The sequence below is a fragment of the Schistocerca serialis genome, chromosome 1, assembly GCF_023864345.2.
Source record: "Schistocerca serialis cubense isolate TAMUIC-IGC-003099 chromosome 1, iqSchSeri2.2, whole genome shotgun sequence".
NCBI classification, from domain to species: Eukaryota; Metazoa; Arthropoda; class Insecta; order Orthoptera; family Acrididae; genus Schistocerca; species Schistocerca serialis.
The window spans coordinates 318786591-318812430 of NC_064638.1; the positions used below are offsets into that span (position 1 = coordinate 318786591).

General features: G+C 42.1%; 1 protein-coding gene across 1 annotated transcript in view; it reads right to left on the bottom strand.

The window, feature by feature from the left end:
• Window positions 1–25840, bottom strand: part of LOC126469756 (KAT8 regulatory NSL complex subunit 3) — a 159305-nt gene that overhangs the window by 55699 nt on the left and 77766 nt on the right. Inside the window, exons 9-10 of the mRNA XM_050096976.1 lie at window positions 20220–20368; window positions 5248–5396 (exon numbers count right to left, since the gene is read on the bottom strand). Of these exons, the coding sequence (XP_049952933.1) occupies window positions 5248–5396; window positions 20220–20368 (298 nt within the window). The remainder of the gene's footprint in view (window positions 1–5247; window positions 5397–20219; window positions 20369–25840) is intronic.

The following is a 25840-nucleotide window of genomic DNA, read 5'->3' on the forward strand; positions in this document are numbered from 1 at the left end:
AACCAACCAGTATGTTCCCACTGCAGACAACCGGGATATGTGGTGCGCTATTGTTGAGAAAGGTGGCGGATATTTGATGACACCCGCGCCAGAAGACAGCAGAGCGATCTTAGCTGATGCCAACTCCGGGACGGCAAAGATGAACAAAAAGATGTGGGTGCAGGACGACGTAGGTCACCATCGCCACTAGCTAGCCACTGGAGAGGATGTTCCCCAACATGCCAATCAAGGTCTCCATCGCCATTTAGAAGCTTCATCCGATCACCTAGCGGCTGCAACCTGGAAAACTACAGGATGTGACCTTCCTTGGAGGGGAGGCTGCCAAAGAGAAAAATCCTCCGCCTTCTATAACTACAAAAGGTAGGAAACTATGTCGATATCCTCATGGATGGTCGACCAGCCCAAGCTCTCATGGACTCTGGAGCATCATATTCAGTCATTTCAGAGAAGTACCATTGCCAGTTGCAGAAAACCATATTCACCGACAAAGAAACATCTCTGCTGAACTAATGGGAAATATGTAAAACCTACAGGAAGATGTACCATTCGTGTGGATGTAAGTGGCCATACACAGCCCTTAGAATTCATAGTCTTACAACAGTGTAGTCATGACATAATTCTCAGATGGGACTTTTTGAAAGCTTCTCAGGCAATTATAGATTGTGGTTGCTCGAAGATCAAGCTAGACGAGATGAGATACTGTGGATGGGAAGACGCACATCCGAATGTGTGGAGACTGTGTGCTGGATGAAGTGGTCATTCCTGCAGTCAGCGCTAGAAAGGTAACTGTCACGTGTCACGCCATGCGTCAACCCATGGATCTTGAAGTGGAATGTAAGAGAAGCATACCACTGAGGAATAACTTGGTCATCCCATGCCAAGTCTGTGGGTGAAATTAGCACCACCACTATGAGGAAAAATCATCTAGCTCAACTATCACCAGATCTCACTAAGGAACAACAGAAGAAGCTACTTGCCATTCTTCAAGAGTTCTCTGAATGCTTCAATCCACAGGTGAAGAGCAAATTAGACAAATCAATGGTGAAGCACCAGATTAGCACTGGAGACCATCAACCAATAAGCCGGAGAACATACCACGTGTCAGCAATGGAACATCGAATAATTCACAACGAGGTATAGAAAATGATGAAGACTGTAATCATTCAGCCTTTGCAGAGCCCATGGTTATCGCCAGTGGTCATCATCAGGAAGGAGGATGGCAGTTGGCACTTTTGTGTTGATTACAGGAAGCTTAATAAGGTAACTAAAAAGGACGTTTACCCTCTTCTACGAATTGATGATACTATGGATTGTCTGAAAGGTGCTAAGTTTTTCTCAACCATGGACATGTACTCGGGATACTGGCAAATCGAAGTAGATGAAGCTGATCGTGAGAAAACTGCATTCATCACCCCTGAGGGCCTGTATGAGTTTAAGGTAATTCTGTTTGGTTTGTGTAATGCACCAGCAACTTTTGAACGTGGATAATCTTCTAAGGCACCTGAAGTGGACGATGTGTCTTTGTTATTTAGATAACATTATAGTGTTCCAGAGACATTTGATGAACATATAAAAAGACTAAGAGCTGCTCTTAAGTATTTCCAACAAGGCGGACTGAAATTTAATCCAAGAAAGTGTCTTTTTGAAGCAAAAGAAGTCCAAAATACTTGGAAACCTTGTGTCAAATGAAGTTGTGCGGCCAGACCTAGAAAAGGTGAGATCTATAATGGAATTTCCTATTCCTAAAAGTATTAGAGACGTGAGAAGCTTCCTCGGATTACGTTCTTATTACCGTTGTTTTATAAAAGACTTTTGTGTCAAAGCCAGGCCACTCCAAGAGTTGTTAAAAGCTGATGCTAAATTTATCTGGGGTGGTGTTAAATAAGATTCTTTCGATGTGCTGCAAAAAGCTCTGACGACTGACCCTGTACTTGGTCTGTATGAAGGAAATCGGTCATGCCCTTTCAAAGGAACCATCCAGCCATTTACCTGGAGCGATTTAGGGAAATCACGGAAAACCCAAATCAGGATGGCCGGACGCGGGATTGAACTGTCATCCTCCTGAATGCGAGTCCAGTGTGCTAACCACTGCGCCACCTCACTCGGTTTGCAAGAGAAACTTTGATCTGTTTGAAAAGAGGTGGCTATCAGTGATTTCTAAACATACCTGCGCTTACATGTTCTACAGAAATTCCAGGACACACCTAAAGCCGGACATCTAGGATTTATTAAGATATATGATAGAATCCACACAAGAACTACAGAACTACACACAGATGCCAGCGGGTACGGGATCGGTGCTGTTCTGGGGCAAGTTTTGGATGGAAAAGAGAAGGTTATAGCCTATGCTTCTAGGACACTTACAAAAGCCAAGAGAAACTACTCAATTATAGAAAGAGAATGTCTTGCTGTGATCTGGGCCATATGCATATTTTGACAGTATCTCTATGGAAGGCCATTCACAGTTGTTACAGACCATCATTCAGTTTGTTGGTTGACAGGTCTTAAGGATCCAACAGAACGACTCGCCAGGTGGGCACTACGTCTTCAAGAGTATGACATTACCATAGTGTACAAAAGTGGAAGAAAACACCAAGATGCCGACTGTCTCTCAAGAAACCCTGTGCAAGAGCATCAAGACTTTGATGAAGATGCTACTGCTGACTGTCTTGCTGCACTCCAGGATCTCTCTGCTGAGCAAAGGAAGGACACCAAGATATCTCAAATTATGCTTGCCTTAAATCGGTCAGAGGATGTGAAAAGACAATTTAAGGTAGTTAATGGATTACTTTGCAAGAGATTGGATTGGATTGTTTGTGGGGAAGAGACCAAACAGTGAGCTCATCAGTCTCATCGGATTAGGGAAGGAAGTGGAAGGAAATCGGCCATGCCCTTTCAAAGGAACCATCCCAGCATTTGCCTGGAGTGATTTAGGGAAATCACAGAAAACCCAAATCAGGATGGCCGGAGACGGGATTGAACCGTCGTCCTTGCAAATGTGAGTCCAGTGTGCTAACCACTGCGCCACCTTGCTCGGTTTGCAAGAGAAACTTTGATCTGTTTGGAAAGAGGTGGCTATCAGTGATTCCTAAACATACCCGCGCTTAGATGTTCTACAGATATTCCAGGACACACCTGAGGCCGGACATCTAGGATTTATTAAGACATATGATAGAACCCACAAGAGATTTTTCTGTCCAGGTTTATTTAGGAGTGCCCTTCACTTTGTGTCGCACTGTTGAGAGTGCCAGAGAAGAAAGGCAGTTCCTCAGAAACCACCTGGCCAACTCGTACCAATCCCACCAGCCAAAATGCCTTTCCAGCATGTTGGGATTGACCTCCTTGGACGATTTCCAATGTCTACTAGTGGCAATAGATGGATTATTGTTTGCACTGATTATCTGATACGCTATGCCATTACAAAAGCCTTGAAAACAGTCAACGCATCCGAGGTAGGCAAATTCATTGTGGAAGACATTGTATTAAAACATGGTGCCCCCAAGGTCATTAGTTACAGATCGAGGGAAAGTTTTTTCAATCGAACCTTATGACAGAGATAAACCGTTGGTGCAACATTACTCATCACATGACGACTGCCTACCATCCACAAACTAACGGGCTTACTGAACACCTTAAAAGACCTTGGCCGACATGCTATCAATGTTCATCAATGTTGAGCAGAGCAACTGGGATGAGGTGCTACCTTTCACAATGTTTGCCTACAAAACTGCCAAACAAGACACCACAGATTTACACCATTTTTCCTGGTGCATGGGCATGAGGCGACTACGATGATGGACACTGTGTTTCCATTACATCCTGATGACATGGACGATGACTATATCGGCCAGGTGTTAACCAGAGCTTAGGAAGCTTGGCAGTTAGCTCTACTCCACGCACTGCAGGTTCAAGAAAACAATAGCCGAAGGTATGGCACGAGCCACCGTCCTGTTGTCTACCAGCCTGGTGACCTCGTCTGGATTTTCACTCCTGTTCAGACGGTTGATCTCTCTGAGAAGCTCCTCAGGCGCTACTTTGGAACTTATAAGGTTGTAAGACAGTTGTCTGATGTTACGAAGTTGAAGATTTCGACCCCGACACAAGACGACGAAAGATCAGAGATACGGTCCACGTCCTTTGACAAAACTTGTTATCTCCTGCAATTTGATAATTGTGCACTTAAAATAAGCTGTCAACAGACTATCTCCTACTTTCATCATATCTTGCGGCAGCCGCTTCAAACATTCCTCCGTGTTACACATTAATGGTATTTGTGAAGTGACCTGTTGTTTTTGTAGGCTCTGAGCACTATGGGACTTAACTTCTGAGGTCATCAGTCTCCTAGAACTTAGAACTACTTAAACCTAACTAACCTAAGGACATCACGCACATCCATGTCCAAGGCAGGATTCGAACCTGCGACAGTTGCGGTCGCGCAGTTCCAGGCTGTAGCACCTAGAACCGCTCGGCCACTCTGGCCGGCTGTTGTTTTTGTCACAACTGCTTTGTCCCAGGCAATTACATTGTATCAGTACCACAACTCATACAGGTGACGACATTCAGTGATCCTACAACTGATGTAGCCAGGCATATCATGCAGTTTGTACGTACTATTTGAGAGGAAGTCTTCGGAGTAAGGGAAGAACACAATGTATTATAGTACTTTTCTTGCAAGAGGTTTTCTAAATGACTCGATTTACTGTTTTATCTATTTTTCATTATTTGTTTCAATAATGCTGTTCCTGATTTTTTATAAACTGTCTGTAAGCCCAGCACTCCCTGCTATAAATCTCTCAAGCTGTCTCCCCCCCCCCCCCCAATCTCTCAAGCTGCCCCCCCCCCTCCCCTCTCCCTCCCTCCCCACAGGTTGGGAGCCCCTCACTGGCCTAACCTAAGAAAACCATGTACAATCCACAAGTATACTGCTACCCAAGCAGCTGCTTCCTATGTGTAAGCTACCCCATAGCTTGCAGATCCAGAAATCTACAGATAAGACAGTTTCATTTTAAATCAGAACTGACTCTAATAAGGAATCATTCACAAGAACTAACATGGCATATGTAATGTCAAGAAGTGTGCTTTTTAAAGGGTGTAGGTGTGGAGGGCAGGTGGGGGGAGGGGGGAGGGGGTGTAGGGTGCAGAGTATTGTTTAACAGAAGTAAAATAAAAAAGGAAATACACAAACACAAAGAAAACAGACAAAGAGAAGCTTAATAAGATGTAGGTGGCAGTTTTATCATTACTCACCGTGATGTAGCAGCATTCTCTCCTATAACAAAGAAAACTGGACATCGAATATCTAAGAGAGTGTCATTTGCCTCACCACGTTTTCCTTCAACAGTATGCACTGAGAAACCCATACATACAACAGCCTGAACCTGCTCCAACAGTGCCACCTATGGAACAAAAGTAGCTTTTTTTTAAAAAAAGGAAAAGAAACATAATATTATTGGAATACATATATCAAAAGTACATTTTTATGAAATAATATATATTGCAACAGCATTTATTTTATAAAAATCTTACAATACAGTCACAGCCCTCAAACAACATCCATATAACATGGTTAAATTTTAAAATACATTTATTATGCAATGAACTGAAACAGTACTTACAATTAAAACTACAGCAGCAAAATTGGAAATCCTTCATTGGATCAATCTACAATTGTACACATACATGTGGCTGATTTTATAACCCCCTACTGATATTTCAATGCATCACATCTGCAAAAAGCTAGAAAGATCACAGTGTGATGTTTCTGTAAACTCATCAATAGCAATTACAACTTAGCAATTACAACTCCTTCAAAATAGCGGTACTCAACTAAAACTCAACATCTGCCCTTCCCTAAAAGTTGAAATTCAAACACACAGAATTACAGACATGATCAAAGCCAAGGTTTTGTGCACTAATTAGACAAAATATGTGAGAATGGAAAAACGAACAGCAGTGAAGAATTTTGTTATAGTTTTTTTTCTGACAGCTTGTAAACAATCTCTCTGTCATTGAAATACGAGGATGCAGTCTTTGATAAATCTACCACAGGTAGTCAGCTTTAACAAATTCACAAGCAACAATGATCATTCCTATTATGGAACATCATAAATTATTAGGAAGTGTGAAAGGGTGTGCAGAGCTGGAAATGATATGACATGAAAGGAGTATGAGGTCATGGAGTAAACAGCTAGAGGTTTGACAACTATCTTAACATTCTGTACCTAGCAAGCAATACTCTAGACTGTACAGGATTGACTGAATAGCATTTTACGTCAACTGTTTTGGATGTACCAGTCATATTTGCAGTACATCTGCTGATAGTGAGGGTAGCAAGAGCTTGTATTGGCAGATCAAAGACTGACTTCAGTCTAAATATATTTCCTTTTCTATTACAGATGCTGTGAAAAGTTAAACTAACTGCAATTTATTTTACTCCTACTGAGGTATACCAATGAATATTGCAGACAGATCAAAACATTTACCAAAACTAGTCAGTGAAGTGCTTTTGAAACACAAAAAAGTGTGATAACTGCAACGGGTTATTTTCAAAATATAAAATATACAAGCCTTATCCACAAAGATTCTGAGAATCACAAATTAGATTTTTTTATCCATATGCTGTGAAAGTGCTGTTGAAGGTTTGGAGCTATTTGTGACATGTTCAAACAAATTTCAGGCTTGCAGCCGGTCGCCGTTCAATACCTCGCACAATATTTTAACTGGGCATCTGCCAGTCATCTTCAGGTGAACTGTCGCAGATTGGTGAAAACGTCTGCCATTCCTCAATATATAGCGAGCTGTAACTATTCTGTGCAGGTGTTGAAAACTTGATAGATGGACCACACTGCCCGCTGGGAGCACCCTTCCTGGTGGAATAGCGGAACTCAGTCGCCCTCTGTGTTGCTGTTTGACGCGGCCATCGGCGCACTCTGTCGTCTTTGATTTGAGCAAATCGTGGAGATGATGGGATTCCGTGCACTGTACAGCTGGTAGCTGCTGTCATGGTTCAACAGATTTTCTGCTAGGCGTATTTCTACGAATTCTTTAATAATGGAGTCTCAGAAAAATGTTGCTGTGGACAAAATCATTGTTTTCTCATACTTCATTGAATGTCCAGTGGAAATACAATGTTCAGCAATAGCGGACTTGCTTGACTGCAAAAGGCGGGTGTAACACTGATGTTCAGTGCAGCGTTCTTTCACGGTGCGTGTGGTTTGACCTATATAAGACATGCCACATTGGCATAGTATCTTGTAAATTCCAGCCTTTCGTAGTAACAGATTGTCCTTTACTGATCCCACAAGGTCCGCAATCTTCAATGGTGGGTGGAAAACCACTTTTAGCTAAAATTTTTGTAGGATTCTTGCTATTTTTAATAAAGTGTTGGCAACGAAAGGAAGAAAAGCTAAAGATTGTTCCAGCATGTTCTCCTCTTTATCCACTTCCTGCTTCTTAGTTTTAACTGTTAGTGCCCTGTTAATCTGCCAGGTAGAATACCCATTTTCGCTGAATACTGTCTTTAGATGGGTGAGTTCTTGAGGTAAGCTATCTAGATCTGAGACAGTATGAGCTCTATGAACAAGTGTTTTAAGCACACTCATGGTTTGCGACAGGTGATGGCAACTCGATGGTTGCACATACAAATCAGTATGAGTGGGCTTCCGATACACTGAATGCCCTAGAGAACCATCACTCTTCCTTCGAACCAGGACATCCAAGAAAGGCAAACAACAATCTTTCTCTATTTCCATGGTGAACCGGATGTTGTTATGAATGGAGTTGAGGTGCTGTAGGAACACCATTAATTTGTCTTCTCCATGAGGCCACACTATGAAGGTATCATCCACATACCTCCAAAAAACTGTTGGTTTCAGGACAGCTGATTCAAGCGCTCTCTCCTCAAAACCCTTCACAAAAAGGTTGGCCACCAAGGGAGACAGGCGGCTACCCATGATGACAATGTCAGTCTGTTCAAAATATTCTTGATTAAACATAAAATAAGTTGAGGAAAGAGCATGCCTAAACAAAGCAGTGAAATCAACAGGAAACATGTTACCAATCAGTGTCAAAGAATCAGCAAGAGGAACTTAAGTAAAAAGTGAGACCACATCAAAACTTACCAGAAAGTCTACACTGCTAAGATGAAGAGCCCCCAGTCTATTGGTAAAATCAGCTGAGTTTCGTATGTGACTTGCCCATGAAAGGTCTCAGCAAGGAAGTGAGATGTTTTGCTAAATCATATGTAGGAGCTCCAATGTTGCTCACTATTGGATGCAGAGGAAGATCCTCTTTATGAACCTTTGGAAGGCCGTACAGTCTTGGAGGTACACAACCATGTGGTCTTAACCTCTTGATGGTCTATTGCGGTAAGGAGGAGGAATTTAACAGTGCTGAAGTTTTTCGTTGCACACGTCCTGTAGGATCGTAATCAATCCTCCTATAGGTAGAGTCACTTAGCAGACCATACATCTTAATTTTATACACACCACGAGGTAAGAAAACAGCTGGATTACCTTTGTCAGCTTTCAATACCACTACGTCAGGGTCCTCTCTCAGATTTCGTAATGCAGCCCTTTCTACAGGGGTTAAGTTACTGCGTTGAGTAGGAGCCTTCAACAGAGCACGGCAAGTTTCCCTTCTTATTTCTTCTGCAGCATCCAAAGGAGGATATCATACAGCTTCTTCAACACCACTCAAAAAACTTATTATTGTAGGTGTAGGTGCAAAATTGAGTCCCTTGCTCTATACAGACAGCGTAGCGTCGTCCAAATTTTTCTCCATGAGATTGGCAATGGAACGTCGTACAATTATCCCTTCTGGCAATGGCTTCTGTGGCAACAGGCGATCAAATTTTGATATCTGTCGACAATTAGCATCCTTGTGGATCCACTCGAACTTGGCCGAAGTCACTCCATCAACCCAGTCCCATGACAAAGGAGAAAGATACCTTTCAACCTTTAGATGTAACTGGTAAAATTCAGCTGAAATAGCATTTAACCTTCGTCTTGTACAGCAAATCCTCTCTTTGACAATAGCATGACTAGCTTTCTAAGTAAGCTATTGCTCAAAATTGTATTTCCACTGCACATTCAATGGAGTATGAGAAAAAAATGATTTTTGTCCACAGCAACATCTTTCTGGAACTCCATTATTAAACAATTCGTAGAAATACGCCTGGCAGAAAATCTGTTGAACCATGACAGCAGCTACCAGCTGTACAGTGCATGGAATCCCATCATCTCCACGATTTGCTCAAATCGAAGACGACAGAGTGCGCCGATGGCCGCGGCAAACAGCAACACAGAGGGCGACTGAGTTCCGCTATTCCACCAGGAAGGGCGCTCCCAGCGGGCAGTGTGGTCCATCTATCAAGTTTTCAACACCTGCGCAGAATAGTTACAGCGTGCTATATATTGCAAAACGGCAGACCTTTTCGCCAGTCTGCAACGGCTCACCTGAAGATGACTGGCAGGTGCCCAGTTGAAATATCGTGCAAGGTATTGAACGATGACCGGCTGCAAGCCCAAAATTTGTTTGAACAGGCCACAAATGATGTTGCAAGACTGCAAAACAAATAAACTTACTTAAAGAACACCCATTAGAAATAACAGACAGTATGTGAGTCAGCACTGACGATATGTCTTGGAGAGAAACACAGTTATAAAGAGGAACAAGTACCTTGTACACTATACCTAGTTTTGTATCTTTCAAGGTTCTGTTAATGCAGATTCAATTTTTTTGAGAGATTACAAAGACGGTATCGGGTGTCCTCATGGAGCATCTGTCAGTGAGCCAATGGCATTCTCTACTACAGAAACAATTTGCCCTACTTGGGTACCCTTGCAAGGTTCTACTTGGGTATAGCCTGGTGAGGCTGTACATTGATCAAGGTTCTTGCAGAAAGAAACTTGAGAACATTTTATATCGAAATTTTTGGTTGAAGCACCAAATCACTGCATGTAGTGATGTTCACATAATGAACTGTACTGAATCAAATACAGTGCGTATCTGCAGCACCATGTTCCGGGCAATGACCACTGCAGTCAATGACCCCTGCCGACACAATACTCTCAAGCTGCATGCCATTCCTACAATGTGATCTACTTTCACAAGGAAATGATCAAAACCTCAGACACTGACCATCCTTTGAGAAGCTTCTGAATGACAGAAGAATTTGGCAGTGCCACATCTTCCACACAATCAGCTATCTGACAGCAACATTTATACCTCCTGTGACCAGCCAGTCATCACCAGACAGCTGGGCCAAGTCATGAAGTCCAGCCTGTGTCGGATGCTGCCATAACGACAATGACGTATCCACGATGCAGCTGCCAGCACTGTCACTGAGCCTCAAACCCTCTAGAGCTGCCTGACCATCCAGGCTCTTGCCGGCCCTGTGGTCTGCTGCCACCAATGGTCTACTTGCTGGAATTCAGCTGCCTTCCCATGTTTTCAGGTTTTAACTAAGGCCTTGCATCCCTGCACAACATAGGTCTTACACAGCCAGCCGGAGCTGTCCATCCTCTGTTGCTGAGTTTGGGATAGTGGGTTGCCCTGCCATACACTTGGCCACCTTCATCAGGATACAGTAGAAGCAGTGGCCAGATTATGTGGAATGTCCACAGGGCCCAAAGCAGCGTCAGGAGGCACTTGGCATGCACTACTCCTGACAAGGATGGCACTATAGAGACAAGTGCACTGGGAGATGCTGTGGATGCATGTTTGTCGCGCTCATCGAGGCCCCAGAGCTCAACACCCATGGCCAGAAAACACTGAATTATTGTAAATAATTAAAAAGAAAAGGTTGTTTGTATCCATAGGCTGCCTTCTTCTGCTGCACCCACATTCATCTCTTGTGAAGAATATCTCGCCCACTTCAAGCCATTCTGACACCCCATAACTTTTGGTGCCAGAAATGACGTGAATGGAAAAGAAGATTGATTCATGAAAAGAACTACCATAATAGGAGAAGGCAGCAGGAAGAGATGAATGAAGACTGAGTGCTAAATACTCATCATGGATGACACTAACATCTTTAGGTGGCAGCTTGGACTGTTCTTTAAAACCACTTGTGGGTTTCTCTGATCTTTGGGTTTGATCTTTCCCCAATTTTACGTTCATGTCGGGACAAGATACAGCTGTAGTATGTGGTGAGGGATGAACAGTTAACACCACTACTATGCACCAAGTTGTATGCTGCAGTGTGTTCGGTATGATACCTAAAAGGGCATTGTACCAGCCAATTTCGGTAATTTTTAGGATGGGATACAATAGCCATAAGATTAAAAAAATTCAGGAATTTTACAGAATAGAGTGAATGTTTAGGAATAATTACTAGCTATGTGAGTACCATATACCTCAGCGATGAAGGATAGAAATCACATAGGATTTAAGGTCATAGCTACTGAGATTAACACAGGAACACAAGGAAATGTAATTTGAGGATAACATGACCCTCAGGGAAATAGTTAACTGGTACTATTCAGTTTGATAAGACAAGTTCAAACCATGGTACAGGGCCAAAGAATTAGAACAAGAACAAGAAGTAGCAATTGTATTGATTTGTTAGGTCACACTGTCTTCAATATAATTTGACATTGCCTGAAAACAGCAAAGCAGTAAGATACTGCAGGATGTGAGGTGAGACACTGGCCACGGCACCATCAACTGAACCGCTTCATGTCCCTCGAGATGCAATGCTGATGAAAGCTGTAAATCCACCAACAATAGCTGGCCAAGTGAAGGACGGGACATAGCAGGAAAGAGTATCAGATGTTAGGAACATATATGCAAGTACAGAGATTAAAGAGATTTGAATACAGCACAGTTGGAGCTGGTATAGTGCCTGTGGACTGGGAAAAATTAAGTAGAACTATGTGATTACTGGACGGCACAGGCACAGCTGGTGCAGCACCCATAACTGGGTCGTGGTATCAGAGGGCTCTTTAAGCTCTTGTAGTTTGAAGCTACACTGCACAAATTTCTTGGAGCAAGACAAATTAATAAAGAGTAATAAGAGTAGTAGGTCATGGAAGTTATGATAAGATTCTACTATCATCCTGTCTTGAGAGCACAACTAAAGTAAGGCTACCATGGATTTCTTTCTGCTGTGAATAAATTTTTCCTAACTCCTAAGAGATATAAAATACAGAGAACACTACACAAACTGCAGAGCTCATGAAGACCAACATCACAAATCAACATGACAGCATACATGCAATTCATTTCATGTAGGTGAGAATGTTCACCATAGCTTACTGAAGAGCCTAGCCCAAAATAGTTGTATTGTACTGGATAGTCATTAGAGACAGTTAGTAAACTATTGAAATGAACTTGCAGAAGATATTATGGGAAAGAGTAGATATATGTAAATAAGACCGTAGTATTAAGAAGCCACTCTGATAGTAATGCCCTCTTACAGCCAAAAGCTGATCACCTACAAAGAATTGACTGATGCAGAATAGTGCAAATCACAACATACACACAAAATTCAAGCGTTCGCAACCAACGGTTGCTTCATCAGGAAAGAGGGAAGGAGAGGGAAAGACGAAAGGATGTGGGTTTTAAGGGAGAGGGTAAGGAGTCATTCCAATCTTGGGAGCGGAAAGACTTACCTTAGGGGGGAAAAAGGACAGGTATACACTCGCGCACACACACACATATCCATCCGCACATACACAGACACAAGCAGACATTTGTAAAGGCAAAGAGTTTGGGCAGAGATGTCAGTCGAGGCGGAAGTACAGAGGCAAAGATGTTGTTGAATGACAGGTGAGGTATGAGCGACGGCAACTTGAAATTAGCGGAGACTGAGGCCTGGTGGGTAACGAGAAGAGAGGATATACTGAAGGGCAAGTTCCCATCTCCGGAGTTCTGACAGGTTGGTGTTACTGGGAAGTATCCAGATAACCCGGACGGTGTAACACTGTGCCAAGATGTGCTGGCCGTGCACCAAGGCATGTTTAGCCACAGGGTGATCCTCATTACCAACAAACACTGTCTGCCTGTGTCCATTCATGTGAATGGACAGTTTGTTGCTGGTCATTCCCACATAGAAAGCTTCACAGTGTAGGCAGATCAGTTGGTAAATCACGTGGGTACTCTCACACATGGCTCTGCCTTTGATCGCCTACTCCTTCCGGGTTACAGGACTGGAGTAGGTGGTGGTGGGAGGGTGCATGGGACAGGTTTTACACCGGGGGCGGTTACAAGGGTAGGAGCCAAAGGGGTGACCGAGATGTGTAACCCCAATGGCACCACATACCATCACGCCGGGTGATACGCCAGTATGGCGATGACCAATATACGCTTCCAATGTGCGTTCACCGCGATGTCGCCAAACACGGATGCGACTATCATGATGCTGTAAACAGAACCTGGATTCATCCGAAAAAATGATGTTTTACCATTCGTGCACCCAAGTTCATCGTTGAGGGCACCATCGCAGGTGCTCCTGTCTGTGATGCAGTGTCAAGGGTAACTGCAGCCATGGTCTCTGAGCTGATAGTCTATGCTGGTGCAAACGTCATCAAACTGTTCATGCAGATGGTTGTTGTCTTGCAAACGTCCCCATCTGGTGACTCAGGGATCGAGGCGTGGCTGCACGATCCGTTACAGCCGTGCGGGTAGGATGCGTGTCATCTCGATTACTAGTGATATGAGGCTATTGGGATCCAGCATGGCATTTCGCATTACCCTCCTGAACCCACCGATTCCTTATTCTGCTAACAGTCATTGGATCTCGACCAACGCGAGCAGCAATGTCACGATACGATAAACTGCAATCGCAATAGGCTACCATTCGACCTTTATCAAAGTCGAAAATGTGATGGTACGCATTTATCCTCCTTACACAAGGCATCACAACAACGTTTCACCAGGCAATGCCGGTCAACTGCTGTTTGTGTATGAGAAATCGGTTGGAAACTTTCCTCATGTCAGCACGTTGTAGGTGTTGCCACCAGCGCCAATCTTGTGTGAATGCTCTGTAAAGCTAATCATTTGCGTATCACAGCATCTTCTTCCTGTCGGTTAAATTTCGCGTCTGTAGCATGTCATCTTCATGGTGTAGCAATTTTAATGGCCAGTAGTGTATGTGACATGAATTTCAACTTCATACAACTACCCATTCCTGAGAAAAAGGTGTCTCAACAGACAGGTGAAAATGCGGAGAATCAGAAAAGACATGACTTCCTCTTTCTTGGCTCTACAGTTCATGATGAGCCATGACTTCTTCTACAATTTCCTTCCATTTCTCTCAGTCCTTTGCCAATACTCTCCAGTTTCTTTAGCCCATCATCCTAAGATCTTTGATTACTCCATCTTTCCATGTGGCTCTTGGTCGACCACGTCCTCTCTGCCCTCCTGGTTTTCCTTGTAATATTCTTTTTGGTACTTCTGTATCATTCATGCGAGCCACATGTCCCGCCCACCTCAGTCTGGATGATTTCACTATCCTTTTGATGGGTTGGTCTTTGTATATGATAAACAACTCATGGTTGTATCTCCTCCTCCATCTTCCTCTTTCACAGATTGGGCCAATAATTCGTTTAAGTACCTTTCTTTCAAATGCATCCAGTGTTTCAATATCTTTAGTTGTTAATGTCCAGGCTTCAGAGGCATATGCAAGCACTGGTCGTATAAGTGATTTATACATAGTTAATTTCGTGGTATGAGGATAGAAGTCTTGTTACGGCAAAATAGGCTCTGTTGGCTAGTATTAATCTCTGTTTAATTTCATAGGAGGTATCATTTAGATGTGTAACTGTCAAGCACAGGTAATTGAAATGTTCAACTCTCTCAAATGTATAATTGCCCTTTGTTATTGCATTTGGCATATTTTCTCTATGTGCTTTTCCAGCTGCCATATATTTTGTTTTTTGTTCATTAATAATTAACCCCATGTTCCTACTGGCCTGTTCAAGAGCTGTAAACGTCTCTTCCATTGCTTTTTGGGCTCTTGCTATTACATCTATGTCATCTGCAATGATTTATAGAAGATCGTTCCCCTATTCAGAAGGTTTGCGTTTCTCATCACCTTCTCCAGGGCGGCATTAAAGAGAGGGCATGCCAATGTATCCCCTTGTTGCACTCCACTTTTAATACTCAATGTATTGGACATCATTCCTCCTATTCTTACACTACCTTATGTTTCGCTCATTGTCATTCTCACCAGCCTTACCAACTTTCTAGAGATTCTCAGTTCATCTAGAGCTTGATATAACTGCTCTCTATTTATGCTATTGTAAGCTGCTTTGAAATCTATAAAGAAGTGATGTGTGCCAACTCCGTATCCATTTGTTTCTTCCAGGATTTGTCTTGAGGTGAATATTTGATCTATAGTTGACTTCCCAGGAAGGAATCCGCATTGGTACGGCCCCGTCTCCCTTCGTATGATCGGGAGTATTCTGTCGAATAGTATATTAAAGAGTATTTTATACCCCAAATTAAGTTGTGTGATCCCTCTGTAACTACCACACTCCATCTTATCTCCTTTCTTATATACGGGACATATGATACCGTTTTCCATTGTTGGGGCATTTTCTCCTCTTCCCATATTCTAGTGACCATTTTCAGAAGGCTTTGTTCTAGCTCTCTGCCACCTTGTTTAAACAGTTCTGCTGGAATACCATCTGTCCCTGCCGCCTTGTCGTTTTTCAATTTCTACATGGCAGTTTTCACTTCTTCTATATTTGGTGCGGTAGTGTTGTTGTCTGGGTCCTCTTTCCCATTCGTGTCTTTTGGGTTCTCTGGTATAGTTATTCTAGGATTGAGGAGACTATCAAAATACCTGCACCATCTTTCGTATATTCCCTTCCCTTCACTTATTATATTCCCTGTCTCATCTTTTATTAAGCTTTTTTGCTACCAAAAGGCTTCCGTGCCGCATTCACCTCTCTATAGAATTTTCTTATTTCATTTTTGCTTCTCATGAGCTCCATTTCTTCGACACTTGCTTTCATCCATTCTCTCCTTTTTTTCTTTGGTGAGTCCTCTTTTCAATCCTCCATTTTTCTTTGTATTCTTCTACTATCCTCCTCATATAGTATGATCGCAGTGTCCTTCTATATGCTTTGTTCTTTTCTTCATTTACTATTTTGCATTCAGTATCAAACCATGATGGTCTTACTTGTCTTGTCCCAATTCCAACTATCTCTCTTGCCGATGTCTCCGCCGCCGTTTTTATCGCTTCCCACTGATCTTAAATGTTGTTATATTCTCCAGCATTTCCCAGAACCCGAGTTATCTTCTCCTGATACTGTTCTCTAACTTCCACTGATTCTATAAAGTTGTTATATTATATTTCTGTGCCCTGGGTCGGTCTCCTTCCTCTGCGTTAAGATATCCTTGCCCTCACCCGTGCCCATACCAGAAAATGATCTGTATCTACGTTTGGGCCTCTGAGAGTCCTCACGTCCAATAGGTCTGATTTGTGTCTCAGATCTACCAACACACGGTCAATCTGGTTTACTGTGTTTCCATCTGGCGAGTTCCATGTTCCCTTACGTATTTCGTTATGTGGGAACAGTGTTGATCCTATTACCATATTTCTAAATGTTGCGAACAGTATAAGCCTTGTTCCGTTCTCATTACTTGTTGCGTGTTTGCTGTGGGGGCCAATTATTGGTCTATAAATCTGTTCTTTCCTCACCTGAGCATTTAGGTCTCCGGCTATTATTTTAATATCATGCCCTGGGTACTCATTGTATACTCTTTCCAAAAATTCATACAATACTTCTTTCTCTTCTTCTTCGGATTCTTCTGTTGGTGCATGGGCATTAATTATGGAGTAGTTAAAGAATTTCTCCTTTATTTTGATGTTGATAATCTTGGATTAATGGGTGTAAACCCTGTTACCAAATGCTTTAATTGATGGTGTTCAACAAGTCCTGTCCCCAGCTGGTGATTTCTTTCACTGCAGCTATAGAATATATTCGCCTCTTTCTTTTCTAAAACTCCACTCCCTGTCCATCTAATTTCTTATATTGCTATTATACTTTGCTTCAGATTCATTATTTGATCCAGCATTACTTTCAGTGCTCCTGGTCGATATAGGGATCTCACATTCCAAGTACCAATATACAGATCTGATCTATGCCTTATATTTCTCTTCTTCCTAATATTCCCTCCATCATTTGCTTGTATTCCATCCTCTTTGTCCCTTTCCATGCCAGGTCTATCTTCCTTCATCCATCCGACTTTGCTTTGTAGAAGTTTTGCAACAGTTGTTTTTTTACAGAGTGGGCTGTCAACCCTGCGTCCAACACCTACCAGGGAACGGGTGATTTTTAATCACGGTTTTCTTCCCTTAACCTTTGGAGACCCAACTCCCAACTGCAAGGCAGCAGTTATTGTTTGGCTAGTTTTGGTCCACCCTGACTTTATCAAAGTCGGAAACGTGATGGTAAACATTTCTCCTCCTTACACGAGGCATCACAACATCGTTTCACCAAGCAATGCCAGTCAGCTGCTGTTTGTGTATGAGAAATCGGTTGGAAACTTTCCTCATGTCAGCACATTGTAGGTGTCGCCACCAGCACCAACCTTGTGTGAATGCTCTGAAAAGCTAATCATTTGCATATCACAGCATCTTCTTCCTGTCGGTTAAATTCCGCATCTGTAGCACGTCATCTTTTAATGGCCAGTAGTGTATGTGGCATGAATTTCAACTTCATACAACTACCCATTCCTGAGAAAAAGGTGTCTCAGGAGACAGGTGAAAATGCAGAGAATCAGAAAAGACATGACAATAACATTTTTTGTGTGAGATATAGTTAAAAACTTACAATTTTCAAATTCTTTACTTTGGTTGTACTATGAAACATACCATTTTGCTAAATTTTATAATTCTAGGCCAACGGGAAGCACCCTAGGTTTTGATGAATGAATTTGTGAGTCTCAAAATATGTGACCACAATGGTTGCAGCCTTGGTTGCACTGACTTGGAGGCTTTGACTTGGAGGCTTACATTTATTACACCGCCAAGAGTACATAACTTAGTCTGTGACATAAATTTCAATTTGATATGTCTAGCTGTTCCTGAGAAAAAAGACAGACAGACAGGTGGACTACAAAGTGATCCTATAAGAGGCGTTCAAAAAGAAACAAGATGGAGGCATAATCACAGAAACCAATACCTGTGTGTTAAAGTAACCAATACCTGTATGTTAAAGTATTGACCCTGGCTGCTGAGACACTGTGGCACAAGTCAGTGAATGGCTGTCTCATAAAATTCTCAGGGCTGCGATGTTAACCAGTTCCACACCTGCAGCTGGACATTGTCGTCCGAGGTGAAATGTTTTCCCCTCAGAGTCTTTTTAAGGGGACCAAAAATGTCAAAATCACAGGGAGAGAGGTTCAGACTGTATAGAGAGTGGCTGAGAACCACCCACTTGAATTTCTGCAGGAGTGCCATGACTGTGTTGGCCACATGAAGCTTTGCATTGTTGTGGAGCATAATGACCCCATGGGTGAGACTGCCTGGTTGTTTTGATTTGATCACTTGGCGAAGGGGGGTCAAGGTTTGCGAGTAACACTGGGCATTCACTGTTGTCCAGTGCTGCAGGATGTGAATCAGAAGGGGGCCATCTTGGTCAGCACAGGAAAACAATTCACCTCGGACGACGATGTCCAGCTGTACGTGCAGAACTGGTTAACATCGCAGCTCCAGGAATTTTATGAGACAGCCATCCACCACCTTGTGTCACAGTGGGACAAGTGTCTCAACAGCCAGGGTCAATATTTCTAATATACAAGTACTAGTTTCTGTAATTATGCCTCCGGCTTGTTTCTTTTTGAATGCCCCTTATATAAGGGTTTTCTTTTAACCAATTGATGTATAGAACCCTAAAAACTACCAGGGGATCCACAACTGGTGCACACACTGGTGACTGACTCTGAATGTAAATTATAGCATATAAAAAGGGGAAGAGATTCATTGCTCCTTGATTATACTAGTTACAATAAATAACTGAAAACAGTAACTGGAATGAGTAACCATCCACAGCAACCTAAAGTGGAAAATAACACAAAAATAGTTGTAGGAAAAGCAGATGCCAGACTGAGATTCATGAGGAGAATCTTAGGAAAAAGTAATTCATTCATGAAAGTAAGACAAAACCACTTGTCTGATGGATTCTTAAAGAGTTTTTCACATCTGCAATCCAGGATTAATGTGAGAGAGAGTGAAGATGCAATGAAGAATGGCACTTTTGTCACTAGATCATTTAGCAGCTTTTGCCACTGGATTGTTTAGTATGTGTCGAAGTATTATGATGATGCTCAACGAACTCCAGTGGCAGACAATACAAGACAGATGCTCTGTGCCACAGTGAAGCTAACTTTTGAAATACTGAGAACATACATTCCTAGAAGAGTCGGGCAACATATTAGTTTCTCCCGCATGTTCCACAAAATGACCATGACAAGAAAATCAGAGAAGTTAGAGCTTATTTGGAGGCTCAACAACAGTCACTCTTCACACACATTACTTGTAAATGGAATGGAAATGGAGGAAATTGCAACAGTACCATGACAGCCTTCCACCATTCATCATGAAGTAGCTTGTGTATAGATGCAGGTGTAAATGCAGATGTGTTGTACTTGATGATGAGATAGTAATAATTAGACTGAAAGCTTATCACACTTACTCAGATGTTTCTAAAACCTTATACTGTTGGTATAACACAGCAATATCTAAAACCTTTGTACCAACTAAGCTTCACTCTGCAAATTCTACTCAGATGTTAAGTGCTGCACATCAATATGCCAAGTTTGGTGAAATATTTTTTCCTGGCAACACTACTTGATATGAGAAAGATTTAAAAAGGAAGAACCTCATTACTGCGGACAGCTTTTACAGCTGATATACGTTTCAGGAGCACTTTGTGGCACCTATAAATCATGAAAAAACCTATGGATGAATCAATATAATGGAAATAATTTATCTGCACACACTGCATGTTAATGATGAAGATCTCACCTTCTGTTTACTGAGTGAGGTGGCACATTAATTAAGAAACTGGACTTGTGATTGGAAGGCAATATTTTAAATCCCTATCTGGCAACTAGATTTAGGTTTTCTGTTATTTTCCTAAGTCTTTTGGGAAAAATAATGAGATGGTTCCTTTGAAAATGACAAAGTCGATTTCCTTTAACAATCTGAGCTTGTGCTCTGCATGCCTTCTATTTATTTCTGAATGAGAGGATAGAAAGCTTACCTGACATGCAATTGCAGCTCCAGCATTCCAACCAACAAGGATGACAGGTTTTCCAGGATATTCAGCTCGCACTTGTGCTGTCTTCATGCGAGCTGCACAGAGCATTTGGTCTAAACACGTTGAGAGACTTGCTTTCGCTGTTTCATTGCCTGCAGAAAGAAACGAACACTCAAAGAAAAGAATTTAATTTTTATGTACTTTACTCTGTCAAGTATCTTCATACAAACAATAAGTTACATCAACAAAATTACCTACTCACAACATATATTCTCAGAATAAGTGACATTAAGCATCATTAATAACATTGTACTTCAATTAATTGAATTTAGTACCTGAGCATCAAGTTACATATTTAATGATGTTAATTACAAGAACCAAGCACATAAATGACTGGTGCAAAACAAACAACAGTAAATAAATAAAAATAAACTGACAATGAAGACATTATAGTTTCAAAATTTGATCAGAGAGACAAAAACAGGCAAGGAAATCTGATATGTCCTTTAAAAGTGAAATATCTTGGCATTCGGGTTAGGGAGTATCAGGAAACCTTATAAAACCCAAATCTGGGTGGCCTGACAGAGATTACATCTGTCTCAGAAATTTACATATTCCACAAGCCATCATACACTGCATGGTAAATGGAGCAAGGGAAAAATGACTATCTGTATGTCTCTGTACGAACCTTAATGTCTTGCCTTATGGGTCCTTACACAAAATGTAGTGGCAGTAGAATTGTTATACAGCCAACTGCAAACATCTGTTATCTAAATTTCATGAAAAGGATGTTGTCTTCCCTCCAGGGACTCCCATCTGAGTTCAGAAAGCACCTCCCATAATACTCGCATGTTCATCACACCTACCAGTAAAATATCTAACATCACATCTATGACTGCTTTATTGATTTCCTTTAATCTGACTGGTGCAAATCTCAAACATTTGAGCAGAACACAAGAATGGGTCACTCTAGTGTTCTATGTGCAGTCTCCTTTACAGATGAGCTACATTGCTCTAAAAGTCTCCCAATAAACCAAAAATCTGCCTCCCCTACTACCAATTCTAAGTGCTCGTTGCATTTCATACTGATCTGCAATGTTACCCATTGATGATTGATTCACTGTGTCAAACAGCACACCACTAATGCTGTATTGAAACATTACTGGATTGATTTTCCTATTCATTGAATTAACTTACATTTTTGTACATTTAAAGTGAACTGCCATCCTCATACTACACAGGTATTCTACTAAAATCATTCTGTATCCTCCAACAGTCACTCAATAAGGACACTTTCCCATACATTACAGCTTCATCAGCAAACATTCACTGATTGGTGCTCACCCTATCAGTCAATTCCTCAATGTATATAGAGAACAAAATTGGTCGCATCACACTTCCCTGAGGCACTTTTGATGATACCTTTGTCTCTGATAAACATTTGCTCTCAAGGACAGTGTATTGGGTTGTATTACCTGAGAGATCTTCAACCACTTCACACATATGGAAACTTATTCCATATGTGCAGACCTGCGTTAGCAGTCTGCTGTGGAGCACTGTGTGAAACACTTTCTGGAAAGCTAGGAATATGGAATGTACATTTGCCCCTCATCCACAGTTCAGAGGATATCACATGAGAAGAGGGCAAGCCGAGTTTCACACCAGCACTACTTTCTAAATTAGTGCTGATTTGTGGATTGAAAATTTTCTGTCTCAAGGAAATTTATCATATTCAAACTTATAATATATTCAAGAATTCTGCAGCAAACCAATATTAAGGATATTGGTCTGCAATTTTATGAATCCATCCTTTTACCATTCTCATACATCAGAGTCACTTGCACTTTTTTGCAGTCACTTAGGACTTTGTGCTGGATGAGAGATTCATGATAAATGTAAGCTAGGTAAGGGGCCAATGCTGTAGAGTACTCTCCATGAAACCAAATTAGGATTCTGTCCAGCCTGGGAGCCTATTTGTTTTCAGTTCTTTCAGTTGCTTCTCTACGTCAGGGATGCCTATTGCTACGATCTCTACACAGGAGACTGTGCAATGTTCAGACAGCAGCGTCTCTGTACAATCCCCCAGTGTGAACTATTTCCTAAATGCAAAATGCCAGCCCTCCCAAAAGTGAGTCCACTGCCTTTAACCATTGAACCAGCTATCTCATTCGCAAACTTCATGGTAAATCTACCACATACCACCAGAAAAGCGATGAACAATGAGAATAATACAACTTTTAAATACAAGTTCTTGTGATTGCTGTAAGACCCAAAAAACAAATTTTAAACTTTTTTAAGGAAAAAAAAAACAAGAATCAAAACTAGTCATCTTAATACTGTTATTACAATATTTAGCAAAATCATAAGAAATAAACTCTATATAATCTCTCATGAAAATTTTTTTGGGGGACCAGGCAGGATAGGCAGGAAGGACATATTCACCACAGATGATGTTTTCATTTTGAAGTAGGTAACTGAGAAAATGAGCTAAATTTAATTTATAAACACAATTCATTGACTGACCACAAAATAAAAGCTTTTGAGACAATTGAGAAAAATTTGTTGTGGAGAGTAATAACAAAAAGAAGAATCTGCAAGCATCTGATCCAAGTTGTCAAGCAAGAGAATAAAAAATTATTCAAATTAATGGAGACATAGGACAAGAGGAGTCTCTCTCTCTCTCTCTCTCTCTCTCTCTCTCTCTCTCTCTCTCTCTCTCTCTCTCTCTCTCACACCAAACGCGGAACTGTTCGTGAAGAGAATAGTACAATCAAAGCACAAGAAAAGTTTAACAGATTGCAGATTGTTTAACTAAATAATGAGTTACAACAATAATGGAAATTTCTAGACGAGACAATACATAAAATAAGGGAAAGACAACCACATGCGCACACGCACTCACACCAACGTACCCTCCCACAGCCAAGACGAGACTGTCAAGTCTCGCTGTACCTGCAGGAGCGTACCTTGCAGTATATGTGTCATCATGTGTGTACTTGTATTTGGAAATGAGCAAGACCTCGAAAGATACAGTAAACACTGTTTCCTCTGTTACTTGCTCCTATGATCCACACATCAGGCGGCCACAAATGAGTGGTTGCCTTCTCTATTTTAAATAATGTGTTATTTGCTAATGGCCAAATAATCCCACAAGAATCAGAAAAAACCTATAACGAGAATATAAGATGCATCGGTTTTAGGGTGAACATCTAAGTAGAAAAATTCAAAGTGAATGAAGGTCAAAAATAGTTGCAGATAATAAGCCATATGAAGAAATTTCAAACAGCAAAAGGTGAAGTCTAGCCTGTCCTCTAAATATTAATACAAATTGCTAAGATATAAGGAGCAAGAAAAAATATTAAATAGCAAAATTAAATAATTTATGAGTAAAGAAAACTGCTCAAGGAATGTCATAAATGCTGAGTCGTCATTAGCGGCACACACATAGAAGAAAGAAAACTTGCTAGCTTCTAGAATAAATTCTTTGTCGAGTTAGAGTACAAATACACACCCACAAAACACACATTGGTGTGTGTGTGGGGGGGGGGGGAGGGGGGGGGGGTGCACAGTGGTGCACGTTGCATTGCATGCGTGTGCTCTTGCTCAACAAAGGATTTATTCTGAAAGCTGACAAGTTTTCTTTCTATGTATGAGTACGTCTGTCAATGGCTCAATAGTTCTGCTATTTGTGGATTAATCTCCTATATTCCTAAGTTACTCACATTCTGCTACAAATTCCACTACTGTATAAATAGCAAAATTATAGTGAGAGGTCAGGGATTACAATTGGCCAAATGATTTGGGTGTCTGTGGAAACGAAAGCTAGAAGTAATAGATCATACTACTAGATGCGAAACATTTTCCCAAAAAGAATCAAAACAGCCTTTGCTGTAGTGTGCAGCCTGAAAAAGGCAAAAAGGTTTTCTAAGACAGATGGTTGGCCCAGAGGAGATTCAACTGATTCAAGTGAAATTCTTTGATACAAGAAACAAAAAAATCACTTACACTGCACTTAGTATCTGCACAGGTGTGACAACGACACTTCACTATCTGGTCAGCGCGATACTTCAGGGGCCGAAGGTGGCTTGAGAATAGCTGAGAAACAGAATCCTGTGAGATGGAAATGAATTTGCTATGTAAACTGACCTAGGGGAAGCAGGGAGTCTGAAACCATAAGCACAGGAAGAACTCGGCACGTAGCTAGTTGTGTGGCTAATGTCTAACCACCTAGCACAACACATGGCATGATACACTAGCTGAGGTCCACATTGGTCTAACTCAGAGTAAGCACTGGCCCACCCAGCCTATTGCTGCATGCACGTAAACACCTCAACAGCAGGTCCGCTTATACCAAATGTCGTGTGTGCCCTCCACGGAAGGTTTCTGCACTATCCAGCTACGCTACCCATGCCAGCTTCTCTGCCTCCATCATTATGTCCGCTCGTGGAGATACTAAATCCCTCCTCCGTGAAATGGCCACATAGGGCTGAAAGTGACCAGGCTTGGGCTGTGAAATTCAGCACAGAACTAGAGAGGTATCTGGAGAACATTACAGCAGAGGCAACACTAATGGCTCTGCTGGAATGGTGGATGGGCACAGATGCTGCAGCAGTAGGTGGTTGACTAGCCGCAGTGGAGGCAACACCACCTCCATTGGAAATGGAGGAAGGTGGAAGGGGGGGGGGGGGGGGGGGGGAGGCTGGGGGATTGAAGCAGCGACCGGAGGAGGAGGAGGAGAACGGTGGATTAAAATTATGGGCTCCACATCGGTAGGCACAGGTGCAGGCTTCACACAGGCTGTTGCTGTATGTGACCAGAGGGCAGCAGAATGCAGGGAGGGGGCGGCAAAAGGAAAGTAAGCAGCTACAAGTGGCAGCACTCAGTCTGAACAATGCCATGACCCAATCTGCTGCTTGGCAGACCAGCAAACCACAGCAGTGATGTTCCAAAGGGTGTGAGCATAGCTGATTTACATGGCAAGTCAGTTGACCCCTTTGACATCCACCACAAACGACTGTTGACCTTTGTGGCCCACCACGACACCCAGCAACCACCACTGCTGCCAGCCAAAGGACAGAGCCAAAATGGCAGGCACTGGGGGGGGGGGGGGGGGAATGGCAGTCCACAGTGGTCCTTGGTCTGCGGCTCCGGGTGCAGTAAATTCAGGATAGCCCGCAGCTGGTACCCCTGCAAACATTTTGCCAGACTGCACCCTCTGATGGGTGTCATGGCATCGCCCAGTACCTACCCAGAAAACTTGACAAAGCATTGTCACAGGAAGTGGCAGACATGGACGTCTCCATTTGGAGCTAAAATTTATGCATGAAGCGTTCCTCCTCCAGGCTAGAAGCCAAGTGGAACATAACAGTACTTAAGATGCTGGAAGCCACGACAAATCAAAAGTCCTCGAACTCCTGTGGCACACAATGGTGACTGCTGTCAGATACCAGGGTCCTGGGGGATCACTCAAAGGAAACAATTACTGACAATGCATGAACTAAGGCAGTCAACAACATGGAGGACAGCTTGGCTACGTACAGGAAATTGGACAATACATCATCTACCAACAACCACTTGCTGTCTAAAAGGGCCAGTGAAATAGACGTAACCCCTGCCCCAAGGGT